This window comes from Eurytemora carolleeae, unplaced genomic scaffold (genome assembly GCF_000591075.1).
Source record: "Eurytemora carolleeae unplaced genomic scaffold, Eaff_2.0 scaffold884, whole genome shotgun sequence".
Classification (NCBI taxonomy): domain Eukaryota; kingdom Metazoa; phylum Arthropoda; class Copepoda; order Calanoida; family Temoridae; genus Eurytemora; species Eurytemora carolleeae.
Window position 1 is genome coordinate 126931 of NW_019397140.1, and position 14083 is coordinate 141013.

The 14083-nt window shown below is 29.5% G+C and overlaps 1 protein-coding gene across 1 annotated transcript; it reads left to right on the plus strand.

Moving 5' to 3' along the window:
* Positions 1-201: 201 nt before the first annotated feature.
* Positions 202-7101, plus strand: LOC111712284 (tropomodulin-3). The gene is made up of 9 exons (XM_023486854.1): positions 202-274; positions 647-673; positions 1103-1162; positions 1603-1682; positions 4581-4674; positions 5151-5224; positions 5785-5864; positions 6366-6443; positions 7091-7101. Exons 1-9 carry the CDS (start codon positions 218-220, stop codon positions 7099-7101), a joined length of 561 nt encoding a protein of 186 aa, XP_023342622.1. The 5' UTR covers positions 202-217.
* Positions 7102-14083: the final 6982 nt, after the last annotated feature.

Consider the following 14083-nt stretch of genomic DNA (forward strand, 5'->3'; position numbering starts at 1 on the left):
AAACCCGTTTTTAGTATATGGGCAGTAGGCACTGGGCAGTGGGCACACTTGAACATTATTATAAACAAATTGAAACCATGTTACCACTTAATGACAATTGTAAGGCAGAAAGTAGTTACCCATTCAAAATTATATTTAAAGTTTTAGGTCTTTATTTAAAGTCGTAACATTGATTTGTCTATGACAAAAAATATGAATTTTTAGGGAAGCATTAAACATGGCAACAGCTGATGATATTATTGATATTGCTGATATTCTAGGGGTTACTTTTCAGGTATTATTATTATTATTATTGTTGTTATCATTATTATTAAGACTATTATCAATAATATTATTATTATTATTATTATTGTATCGATCGATATATTTAAAAAGTTGTTATCAACCCCCGGACTGATATGCCTGAAATTTTGATTGGGGAAATCGGGAGGCCCACGGGAATATTCTTAGCTTGGTTTTAAGATTCTAAGTTGACTTTAACATCGACAATTTAGTTTCCCGGTAAAATCGTTCAAGTGCGGGTAAACGGCGGTAGTACCGAGTAATTATGAGTAACCTGGGCAGCGCTGGGTTAATTACTATTAATTAATTAATTACTATAATTACGTTTATTACATATATACTTTTATCTAAATAATATCTTTAGGATGATTGTGTTGCTGCAGCTCTAAAGGTATAATAAAAAGTACCTTTTTATGGACATTTATTCTTAAGCTAAGGGAGTGCTTCCCCCCACCCCTTTAGAAAAAGTATATGGTTACAAGGTATGCTTAGATGATAATTGGTGTTTCATTTACAAATCTTATATTTCTTTTTGAGAACTGTGGAATAGGAAGACGACATCAAAGCAATCTCATGTTTATTTGATGTTGTTAAAAACACAAAGCTGAACCAGTAACTTGAAAATTTGCTTAATGAGTGAAATGGGCCTGTGTACACTGCACAATGCACTATTACTGTGCGGTTTAAATCTTGGACTATTTGAGATGATAAATTAAATCATAAAGTTTTCTTCCTATTCCAAAGTTTTAAGTTATGTACAATTGTACACAAATTATTTATGTACAATTTATATACAATTGTACAAAAAAAGTTTTTTTAGTTTTTTCCTGCAGAAGCGCCAAACGATACAAATATTGACGAGGTTATCAAAAAAGCTCAGGGATGGTTCATATTAAACTATTTATTTATCTATTTCTATTTAAATTAAAATTTTATTATTAAAAATATTTTATTTAACATTAAAATGTAAAAAATGTCGGTAGTAAAGTGAATTAAAAAATATGTTTTTTACTAAATAAAAACATCAAATTGATTTTTATTGAAGCTTATGCTGAAATGAACTGGGGAATACATGACAGGCAATCAAAGAATTGATTTAGAGAAAATCAAATAATTTTCAAGAAAACTTTTCAATAAAATGATGTTCCAGGGCCCAAAAGGTTATATAGCACACATGTGTGAAGTACACCAGCAGTTTGGAAACAGTACAATAAAATGGCCGTTTTACACTTTTTTTGGAGTAAATTCCACTCTAATATATTCTATTCTCTTTGGTTCCTAATCAAGCTATTTATACAAGATATGGATCTCCGAAACCAGGAGAATGATTGTGAACTAATGGAGATAAACCTAAATAATATCAAACATATTTCAAAACAAAAATGGGAAACTTTATTCAAGTAAGTAGTAATCATTTCTTAAAAATTTAAAGGGAGTGTCTGGCTAGACAAAGTAGTTGAGCAGAGAATGCAGTATTGTAGAGTCATGTTTTTATTTTAGACCTATCAGACGTTTTCACGGTGCATATTTGTTCAGCAAGAGCGAACATCTAATCTTTAAACTCCTCACAGATTGTCTATGTAGGAGGGATAATTTTGAGACTCGGTATTTTTTAATTATTCAATGACGACCACGAAAAATCTAATTAAACAAATTCTACAATAAACTGACTAGTTGTTTAGAAACAGGTGGACAAAATAAAATAAACTCTTATCATCAAAATTAAGTAATCTTATTCTTTCTGTAATATCTTATTGTTCCTTAACATTTTATGTCAATATCCTGGAATTGTTATTGAAAAGACGATATTTAAAGAATTTGAAAAAATTTGCGAACAAATTTGTAAAGAATAAGAAATTCAATTTAATGGTGAAAAAGAAATAATTGATTCTAACATTGATTATGAAGACATGTTTGTTGAGAAATATATTCCTAAACATCTAACTAGTTTACTATAGAATATTTGTTACATTTTTCGTCTTCGAGTTTTAATCTTTTTTAAACCGATTCTCAAAATCACTCCAAAACGGACAAGCAATGAGGATTTAAAAAATTTTATTTGCTGTCTTGATGCACCGTAAAAAAGTCTGATGGGTCTCAAATGAATCCTAAAAAAATTCTCAACAAAACTGCTTACTTTTTCTGATGACTTTCCTTCATGATTAGAAAAAAGGATATACATTTTTTTTAAATATTTTTAATATCAAAGTATCAATATGAATTGTTTAAGTTTACAGGCACTGTGATACAAAGTATGCTAAATTACGGCAGTGCTAAAATGAATGTTAAGGATCACAGTGATTTCAAATCCTCCCACAGAAACCAGTTAAATGATGAAAATCAGAAATAAATTAAATTTGTCAAAAACTTCGTTAAAATCACTCAGATCTAAATTGTTGGCGCAGGCTGGGAGACTAATAAGAATGAAACCTACGCAGCTAGTCAGTCTTAAAGAGACTGTACACGTTATTTCAAGTAAAATATCCTTTTGTTTACTAAGAGCCATGTCCGATTTGCAATGCAAATAATATTTAAATATGAGGATGATGCCACAAGTAAAACAAAATGTAGGGATTATTAAATAAAAGTTTGTGGCAAGTGTTCAATTCCTTTTTAACCTTTTCCTTATACCTTCTCCACTACAAACAAAACAAAAGAAGAATTTGAAATTTATGCGTGTTCGCTGGTACGACTTTGTGATCTTGTAGCTCCTCTAGTTTTTAAATTATGCACTACTATGAGAAGAGTAAATTATTTTGTTACATTACTGTAGTTTCAGTAGAAGTAAATATTTGCATTTACTGCTTAGTCCCGATATAAGGATTCATATCTAATTGGATAATAAGATATGGAATAGACAACAAACACATGACTGAACCCTGATTGGATAAGGCGCTAATAGACTCGACATACAGGAGTGGTGACTTTATTGGACTGGATTTGTTTTTATACAGAGCGTCCCATATCATATCAGATTATCTCCAATCTTTAACGCCAAAATACGCACATAATACTAAACAATCTAGCATTTTCTGCAAACAAAATTTCTGATTTATCCCCCAAATTGTAATTTAGACCCAATGATGCGGTCTAAATTGATGTGGGACACCCTGTATTTTAAAACAAGTCTGTTTAAGTGTCTGTTATTAATAAAGTTGACCATCTGTAAAAACCTGTATGTCAGGTGCCTTTAAACATTAAAATGAAAATTCATTTTCAATTTTGTGAACTTTGTTAAATTGCAGACAGTCATCACAACTTGCTAAAAAGTGTTGAGAAAAACATCACAAAATTTGAATAATGCTAAAGTTTAAATTGAGATTTTTACCAAAAATATATTCTGTGTATCATACACATCCTAATACTGATAATATATGAAATAATGATAATGATAAAATGGTAACCANTATTATTATTATTATTATTATTATTATTATTATTATTATTATTATTATTATTATTATTATTATTATTATTATTATTATTATTATTATTATTATTATTATTATTATTATTATTATTATTATTATTATTATTATTATTATTATTATTATTATTATTATTATTATTATTATTATTATTATTATTATTATTATTATTATTATTATTATTATTATTATTATTATTATTATTATTATTATTATTATTATTATTATTATTATTATTATTATTATTATTATTATTATTATTATTATTATTATTATTATTATTATTATTATTATTATTATTATTATTATTATTATTATTATTATTATTATTATTATTATTATTATTATTATTATTATTATTATTATTATTATTATTATTATTATTATTATTATTATTATTATTATTATTATTATTATTATTATTATTATTATTATTATTATTATTATTATTATTATTATTATTATTATTATTATTATTATTATTATTATTATTATTATTATTATTATTATTATTATTATTATTATTATTATTATTATTATTATTATTATTATTATTATTATTATTATTATTATTATTATTATTATTATTATTATTATTATTATTATTATTATTATTATTATTATTATTATTATTATTATTATTATTATTATTATTATTATTATTATTATTATTATTATTATTATTATTATTATTATTATTATTATTATTATTATTATTATTATTATTATTATTATTATTATTATTATTATTATTATTATTATTATTATTATTATTATTATTATTATTATTATTATTATTATTATTATTATTATTATTATTATTATATTATTATTATTATTATCATTATTATTATTATCATTATTATCTAGCGTGCTGAAGGATAATAATACAGTAGAGGCTGTATCGGCGGCCAACTGTGACCTGAACGACTCTATTGTCAAGATGCTCTGCGACTGCCTGGAGGTGGGTCATCTTAGATTATTAAAGGGACTGTTTACCTAATTGTAGATATTTTACTAGCTTGAAGGAGTTTTGTTTTTTAACTTTCCTTCATTATCGTTTTTCTTCGGTTTAACAATTCAAAATTTAATGAACATTTAAAACCTACCTACTATTGGTTCAAATCCTGAATCACCGATTCATAGTCAAAGATTGCGGATTCAGGATTTGAACCAGCGATAGGAAGTTCAGCTATCTCTCCAAGTTGTTAGTGTACACAGACCCATTTCACATAAAATTTCTTAAATGTCTTGCTCCCTTCTCACAGTTCACAGGTCCCTCTGTAAATACATAGATAAACAGATCTACTCCTTTTCCAGATTCTTTTTACTTTTTTGCAGAAATGTTTTTTTTAATACTTAATATAATATTTTACTTTTTTTTAATACTTTTATCACTTCACATTTTGAAAATGTTATTTTTCACTTTTTATATTTTAGTCGAACAGCACGATAAAACAGTTAAATTTGGAATCCAACTCTGTGACTGGAAAGATGGTTCTAGATATTATCAAGTAAACTTTTTTTTAAAGATTATTTTAAATATCTATCTTTTTATTAAATTACTTATGTAACTGTTTATCTATGTAAATATACTAGGCTTTTAGGGCGCTTCTTCTATTTTAACTTTTGATTATGGCTATCCGGGGAGCATCTTCTCTTTGTACAATACAAAACAATAATAAAAAAAGTTTGCGGATTTATATTTATTTTTTTTTCGTGCATTTTTAAAATTTAACAAAGATAAAAAACTTTTTGACATTTTTATTTTACTTTAAGCATTCATAGTCCATAAACCTTCCCTGTGGTCATGTAAGGTCCCACACACAATTTGGGCCCGGTCGATTTAGCCGTTTTGACGTTTATTGGGCACAATTGGACAGACAAGCAAAGTATATATAGACTCTTTTTATTTATAACTATCTATCTATCTACCAACTTAACTATCTATCTATCTATCTATCTATATACAATTTACCTATCTATATATTCATTTATTTATCTATTAAAATCTATATATACATATATATATATATATATTCGTGTCTATCTATCTAACTATTCATCTATCAAGGTCTACAGCTAACACTAAGGGTCTGGAGGAACTAAAGATTGCCAACCAGTATAACAACATGTACTTAGGCTCAGCGATAGGTACTTAAAGGGACTGTACACGTAATTTGAAGTGATTCACAACGGTACCCTTTCAATCTTTCTCTGAACAGCTATACACTATAGTTTCAGAAGAAGTAAATATTTCCATTTACTGATAGCGCCGATATAAGAATTTATCTCTAATTGGATAATGAGATAGATAAGAAGATAGATGTCACCGCCATACTATTTCTATTGGTTCAGAATAGACAACAAACATATGACTAAACCCTGATTGGATCAGACGCTAATGGACTCAGCATACAGGATTGTATTGGGCAAGATATCGTCGATTTTCCCTCTCAAAAAAGTGTTTAAGTTTGCTAACTAGTATTTTTTCATTGTTTTTGTTCAGGCAAAGGTTTAGAAGTTACTGTTGTAAAGCGGGCAGGTATTCTTGAATTGAAGAGCCACGCCCAGTTGGAAATACGTGGACAGTCCCTTTAATAAATTTGATTTGCAATCAATAAATTAGAAAATTTTAATTTAATTAATGTTCAGAATATGCATTGGCTGAGATGATCCCGAAATATCCACATCTTGTTAAACTTGGAGTTAGACTGGAGTTCAGGGATTTTAGTATTTTCTTCACAAAATCCGCAAACTTTTTATTTCAAGAAATCACGCAACCTCTCGTCTTATATTTCTCGATGGACCGTTGCTTGCTTGCTAGTGGAACTCGATACAGTTTTATTACTTCCTTCAACTTAAACAAAATCTGTGCATCTTAGAAAAGAAATAAAATTTTTGTATTTCATAGGACGGCAAAATGAAGACAGAAGTTTCACACTTAAGCTTGATAAAACTGGAAAAACTGGCCCAAAAATTGTCCAAGAAAAGAGATGAAGAGGAGAAAGCAAAGCATTAAGAAACATGTTTTTTGTGTTTACTGCAGTATTTAATATTTGATAATAAATAATTTAAAGTTTTACAAAATCTAAAGAAAATATATTGTACAGGGTGAGTAAAAAAAGTGTGATTTGCGGCGCAAATTATACCTTTTTTGTGCAACTCTCCTGAATGGTGTTTTTCAATATTTTTTGAAAATTTATATTTTTTTTCTTCAGAAAAAAAAAATATCTTTATAATTTATTTCTATCGAAATCTAAAATTTTAAAAAGATCACAGAATCACACAAAATTTTCAAAATTGAAATAAGAAAATTCGCAATTTTCAGTTCTGGTATATTTTTTACGAAAATATTGTTTTTCAATGGTTCTATTTAGGTTTCAACTGAACAGCGTATATCTAATAACTACTAACTACTAAAAATTGCGAATTTTCTTTTTACAATAATGCTGATTCTGTGATTCAATCTTTTTAAAATTTTAGATTTCGATAGAAATAATTTATATACACATTTTTGTTTTTCTAAACTTATGATTTTGAGAGAAAAAAAGGTTCGTGGATATTTTTTTTTGGGCAATTGGAGTACCAATAAAAGTTACAAATTTTCAAAAAATATAGAAAAAATACCATACAGGACAGTTTCACAAAAAAGATACAATTTTGCACCAGGCGTCGCTAATCACACTTTTTTTTACTTTTACTCACCCTGTATGTGACAAAAACCAATGACAATCTCGTTATTTTAAGTTTTCTATACTTTTAAGCCAAAAATGCGAGAGCAAAATGTAGTATATTAAATAATACATAATCATGACAATGAAAAAGAAATAAATATTTTTACAAGTGTGTGATTGCATTTGATTTCTTTTTCTGAATTGCATTTTTTATAAATCAAATAAGTACAAGATACAACATTGTATTTTAAGCTGTTGAGTCTATCCTTGGTATCTATCTCTATCTGTATAAATAATTTGCGTGTCTGTGTGTCTGTTTGTTTGTTTGTCTGTTGATGTGTTTGTATCCAATAAACGTCAAAACGGCTTAACCGATCGGGCCCAAATTTTGTTGTGGACCTAATGTGACCCTACGGAAGGTTCATGGACGGTAACATTTTAAAAATTTGCCTCTAACAAAGTTCTATTTTTGAAAATTTTGAAAATCCACTAAATTTCTTTTTATAAAATCCGTGAAATTTTTGTTTGTTTTTGTTTTACAATCTATACAAAGATAAAATGTTCACAATTGAAATAGACGATTGGCGCGAAGCGCCTTAAAAGCCTAGTATTTATATATATAGGTTGCTTGTCCGTTTGTCCTTTTGTTTGTTTGTATCCAATAAACGTCAAAACGGCTGAGCCGATCGGGCCTAATTTTTTGTGGGACCTCACGTGATCCTAGGGAAAGTTTATGAATGATCAAAATTTCAAAATTAGCCTTTAACAAAATTAGATTTTTATTACATTTTAAAAATCCACGAATTTTTTTTTAATCCACGCATTTCTTTGTTTGTTTATGTTTTATAATTTAGATACACAAAGAGAAATGTTCACAATTAAAAGCCTAGTAATATGTATATATATATATACAGGGTGAGTCAAAAAAAGTTTGATTTGTGTTTTTTAAATATTTTTTGAAAATTTGTATTTTTTTTGGTACTTCAATGGCCAAAAAAACCGCAAACCTTTTTTTCTTTCAAAATCAAAAGTTCAGCAAAACAAAAATGTGTAAATATATTGTCTTATCGAAATCTAAAATTTTAAAAAGATTGAGTCACGGAATCTCAGAAAATTTGCAAAATTGTAATTAGAAAATTCGCAATTTTCAGTTCTGGTATAATTTTTACGGAAAAATTGTTTTTTCAATGGTTCTTAAGGTTTCAACTAAACAGCGTATATTTAATACTTTAGAATAAACTAAGAAGAAAGGAACTAGAGAATTTAAATAACTTTTCCTTAAAAATTAGCCCAGAACTGAAAATTGCGAATTTTCTTATTACAATTCTGCCAATTTTCTGTGATTCCGTGATTCAATCTTAATAGAATTTTAGATTTAGAGAGAAATAATATGAATGCACATTTTTGCTTTTCTAAAATTTTGATTTTGAGAGAAAAAAAAGATTCGCGGATTCTCTTTTGGGCCATTGGAGTACCAAAAAAATTACTAATTTTCAAAAAATATTGAAAAAACACCATACAGGAGATTTGCATAAAAAAGGTACAATTTTGCACCAGGCGCCGCAAATCACACTTTTTTTTTGACTCACCCTTTATATATATATATATATAATAAGAATCTTATTCCGACGAATACTAATTAAAACACTAAAAATTATTTATAACATTTTTTAAACCCATTAACAAAATTAATAATAAAGAATTTGATTTTATACATTTCATAAATTACAGAACTGTTTTCTCTCTATTCACACGTCTCAAAGTGAACAAGAAAGAAGGAGAAGGTCATATTTATGCAACATTACTGGTATGACTTTGTGAGCACGAAGCTCCTCTAGCTTTGATTTTTTACTCAGAAGCCACTGTCTACCAGCTACTATATCTTCGGTTATTGTATTGTAAATTACTGCAGAACGTAATGCAAGCTTACCTGAGGGTGAAGAATTATAAAAGCTATTTTATCCGAGCCCGCGATTTAAAAACTTCGGCTCGAGTCGTAATTCCTTAAACCCAACTTTAAGACCCAATCTTCGACCCAACTCTAACGACAGCTTGTGTATAATAAACCCTTGACCACACAATGGCGTGAAACAATTATTTTCTCAAAACCTTAATCTTCACACAACACCCCGTAAAACTGCGCTGTAATTTGAATCAAATACGCCCGCTTCGACCAAATTTTTTAATATTTGGTTTTGAATAGTTTTGAAGCAACGAATATGAAGCTTATGTTGTCATTACAGCAGGAACAATAGAAGATTTATTTAATATAAATATTACTGAGATCCAAGAGTCAAAAAGGGACAGTGAGCGAATTAATTTACTGATATTTACTTGCTTGCTTGTGTGTCCCAGGTTTGAAACGGCTGAACCGAATTAAGGTGTCCGTTTTGAAGCAAACCTAAAAATAGTTCATGTCAGAGTTAAACATATTTATAAAAAAGTATTTATTACAAAAGAGATTGCTGAAATATTTTATCCTGGAATTACTGTCTAAAAACAGAGCTTTATTACGGTAAATCAAAAGTATTTCGTATAATATATAAATATATGTATATATTTTCAATCTTTTATATAACCCTTTTTCTGTAAGTACACTAAATGCGTACATTTTAAAGTATATAATTCTCTATTTAGACCTAGTTCATATCAGTTTGATATTTTTATGCCATTTGAAAAAATTAAAAAGAACAATTTTTTAATAATGCATTTTTTTCCCTTTTCTAGAAACGATACACACGCATCGCTGGCTTTCGGCCTAAAAACTGTCTGAAACACAGATTTTTCTCTGTGCCTAACTAAATCTATGTTTAGACTTACTTTTGGTTGTTGGATTTGTCGGAAAGCTCATGACAAAAGGGAGGTCTGCACAAGTTTTGCAAAGAATTTGGCACAAATTTTGGTACACGTCCCTTCACAGCGCATTTAAAAAAGAAATTAAGCAAAAAAGTTTTTTTAAAGGAATTGAGTATTTGTCACTAACTATGATTTTCTAATCACTATATCTTTGTAACCCATTGCCCTAGACCTTAGATATTTCAAACTATGAATTCTGTAAGCTGAAAAAATCCAAGTTTGAAATATCAAAGGTTTACTCCATCAGGTGGAAAAAATATAGGTATTAGAAAATCAGAGTTTGTTACAAAAACTCAATTCCTTTGGCGCCTATTGAGTAAAAATATTTGGATTTTTGCGCAAAGTACAGCATGCATTACTTTTAAAAATGTTGCAAATTTTTGTCATTCATTCTTTACTTAAAAATATTTAGATTTGTTCAAATCTGCCAAAAAATGCAGTTTCTGAAAATTGAGCCGAAACCCTCCTAACAAGTTTAACTTGCAATGTACACATTTATATGAATATTTTATATACATCATATACAGAATTTGGATATGGGGTTTGGGGTAAAATACCCCCCCTCCACATACATACATATGATAATGATATGAGAATAATGAGATATACAGGGTTAAGGGATAAAAACAAAAATGGCGTTTTCTGAGCTGTAGTTTATGATGGCGTTTCTCAAATGCACTTCTATTGCAAGCTGAAAACACAATAACAGAAATTTGAGATAGAACCCAACGAAAATAATAATTGCAGAACTAGAAAAATAATACGAAATGAGGCATTCAGGTCTAAATTCTGTAAATCAAAAAAAATGTTTTAGGGTGTAGTATTTTTACCCAAAAACAATTTTTTCTTCAAATTTTAATAAAACTTTTTCAACCTTTTAGATACAGATTGGCTTGACTTGACAAAATTGGCTGTGAACATGCGTTGGTCTCCCAAAGTCTTTTTTTTTTCAAAGGGAAGGGTGGGCGTCAGATGTCCCCCCACAGGCTTTATGTTTTATGGAGTTTGGAATATTTTCTGAAAAATATTCCAAATATTCTGAAATATCGAAGGTTTACACGATCAGGTTTCAAATATATCAGGATTAGAAATTTGAGCTTGAGGAGAGCACTAGTTCATTTGTTCAGTTTCAGACTGTTTAAATAATTTTTTTTTCAAATTATTTTTTAACATTATTTTGTAACTCTGTACTTCAAGAAAGGGATGACGCATTTGGCGTACACTGTACTGTCTTTTCTTTTGCCGACTAAAGCCTGAATGTTTACTAGCTGTACAACTCTCGATTAAACCACCTGAAGTAGATCCGGTACTACTGTACTGTACTACTGTACTGTACTACTGTACTGTACTACTGTACTGTACTACTGTACTGTACTACTGTACTGTTCTACTGTACTGTACTACTGTACTGTACTAATGTATTGTACTACTGTACTGTACTACTGTACTGTACTAATGTACTGTACTACTGTACTGTACTACTGTACTTTACTACTGTACTGTACTTCTGTACTGTACTACTGTACTACTGTACTACCTGAAGTGGGTCCGGTACATCAAATAAACCGGAGATTTCAGTTTAGAAACAGAAAAGTAAATAGTTAAGAAGTTTTTTTTCAGATGTTTAATTTTCAAAATTATTTTCTATTTCGTTGTGAAGCACACAAAGTATTTACCGTGTGATTCCCCTTATTTTCTTGAGAGAAATATGATTTTTAGTAGACTAAAAATATGTTTTTTTTTTATCATTTTATCATTATGCCTAAACGTTTTTAATTAAAACTTTTTTATAGAAACTGATTACTTGCCAGAAACTTAAATTTTTTACTCCCTATATCTTTGTAACTTGATGAAATTTTTGCTCTTTAACAGTATTTCTAATTTGAAATATCTAAGGTCTACAAAATCCGTTTGCAAAGATATAGGTACTATAATGTGTTGCGTTTTTCTAGTACATTTGGATGAAAAATATTTGCTTTAGTATTTTCAGTCTTTAACATTTACTGATAGTTTCTTGCATATTCTGGTTTACTGTACTTTTTACGCAGTTTCAATAATGTAATTTCCCGTTTTATTTCCACAATTTAACGGTAAATGAATGCGTACGGTAGTTGTATAATATTGACGCAAAAGTGATAATAAAATAACACTTAAACACTGATTATCCTGTAAAACCCTATCTATGTTAACTAATAAATATATATTACTCCTATGAATAAGTTAAACTGTGTTTTATTAGGCTTTAAACTCATCGATCTTTTACGGGATTTTTTATCGTCGGAAAACTGTAAAGTGAATGGCAAAAAATGGGTTATAAACCAAGTTCAAGGTCACAATAAACGCATTCAAAATGGCCCTTGGATTATATAATAGATGCACTACTCACACACTAGTAAAAGAGATATATAAGCGTCGAATTATTCATTTCGTTCACAATAATGGCCGCTAAAATATTTAATACCAACAAATGAAGTTTGGCGGCAAATTTTAAATTTTATTTTACTCGCTAGATGTCTCTTCGGTCTAATGTTTCAAAGTGACGAATGTTCCCCCGGTTGGTGGCGCCATCTGCGCCATCTGAGATTTTTGAAAATCCACCAGGGGTAGGTTTGGGCGCAGAGTAGGGGTGCGCTGGATATCCCGGGGTGTAAATATCGCCTTTACCTTAACCTATTCAGACGCCTGGGGGACCCTGGAACCACTTTTTGAGTGATAAACCTTAAAATCTTACTTGGTCCTTCCTGAGCCCGTTGACTCCTTGGATAATATCAGATTAGAAATTCCCGAGGAATGTCTCCAAGGTTCCTGAACTTAAATATTTATATTTATGGCAATATTCTAAATTGGTTTTGGTTTAAGGCAGAATAGAACGAGTCTCTTGAAAGAGACTGGAGAATATTCAAGTTTCCTTTTGAAATTCTATATTTCATATATTTTTTTACAACAATGGTTACCTTACCATTGAAGAATAGCAATACATAAAAGGATCTGTGCTATCTTCAAAAATTGATGTGACTTTTTCTCTTGGGGGTTTCTTTCAAGGGGTAGGGGGGGGGGAATACCTACTTGAGTTGCATATTAATTATGTATAGGGTGGCGTGTATATCACGTGACACTGCCCGGGCGGGTGGGGTGGCGGATATACCCTAGTGGCGGGCCCGGTCTGGCGGTTACCGAGGGGGGGATAGGGGGGGGGGGAGGGTGAAGATGTTCATAGCAGCTTCAAAACCTCAGAAATTTCTCGCAGTATGTTACGGGCATGTATCGAGGAAGGGAGGTAGTTTCTCCGCTCTATCCTTCCATATTTCATTCTCAGTGATTAGAACATTAAAACTAGATAGGCTCTACAGACCAATAGTTTAACTATAGACAGTGCTAAAATCAACCTAGACCCCTGCAGAGAAACCTTAAATGGGCCAATAAACCCTGAAAACCTCCTGTTCATGGGACGATGATGAACTGTTCAAAATGAACGCGGGATTAGTTGTGTATAACTCCGAACATTCTCCGAACAAGGTGAAACATTTATAAATGTTCCAGTGTGCAAATTAGCTGAAAATGATTTCGTAGAAAGATGTAATAAAATGACGGAAAAGAGGATTTGAAAATTAATGTCTGCTTGTCGATTTTACCCCTTTATCAATATTTTTGTAAAGTGTTAAGTGTAGACTGTAAAATGTAAAGTGTTACATTTATAGTCCAGGGTGTTAAAGTGTTAAAAGTGTAGAGATTAAATGTAAATGGTAAGTGGTCTAAAGTGTAGAGTGTAGAGTGCAGAGTGTAGAGTGTAGAGTGTAGAGTGTAGAGTGTAGAGTGTAGAGTGTAGAGTGTATAGTGTAG

What these genes read in the sequence shown, in the direction of transcription:
- LOC111712284 (XM_023486854.1), top strand. Translation starts at nt 218, where the DNA reads ATGGCAACAGCTGATGATATTATTGATATTGCTGATATTCTAGGGGTT. An exon ending in AAATGGGAAACTTTATTCAA is followed by an intron (nt 1,683 to 4,580) that starts GTAAGTAGTAAT and finishes ATTATTATCTAG; the next exon opens with CGTGCTGAAGGATAATAATA. An exon ending in TGCTCTGCGACTGCCTGGAG is followed by an intron (nt 4,675 to 5,150) that starts GTGGGTCATCTT and finishes TTTATATTTTAG; the next exon opens with TCGAACAGCACGATAAAACA.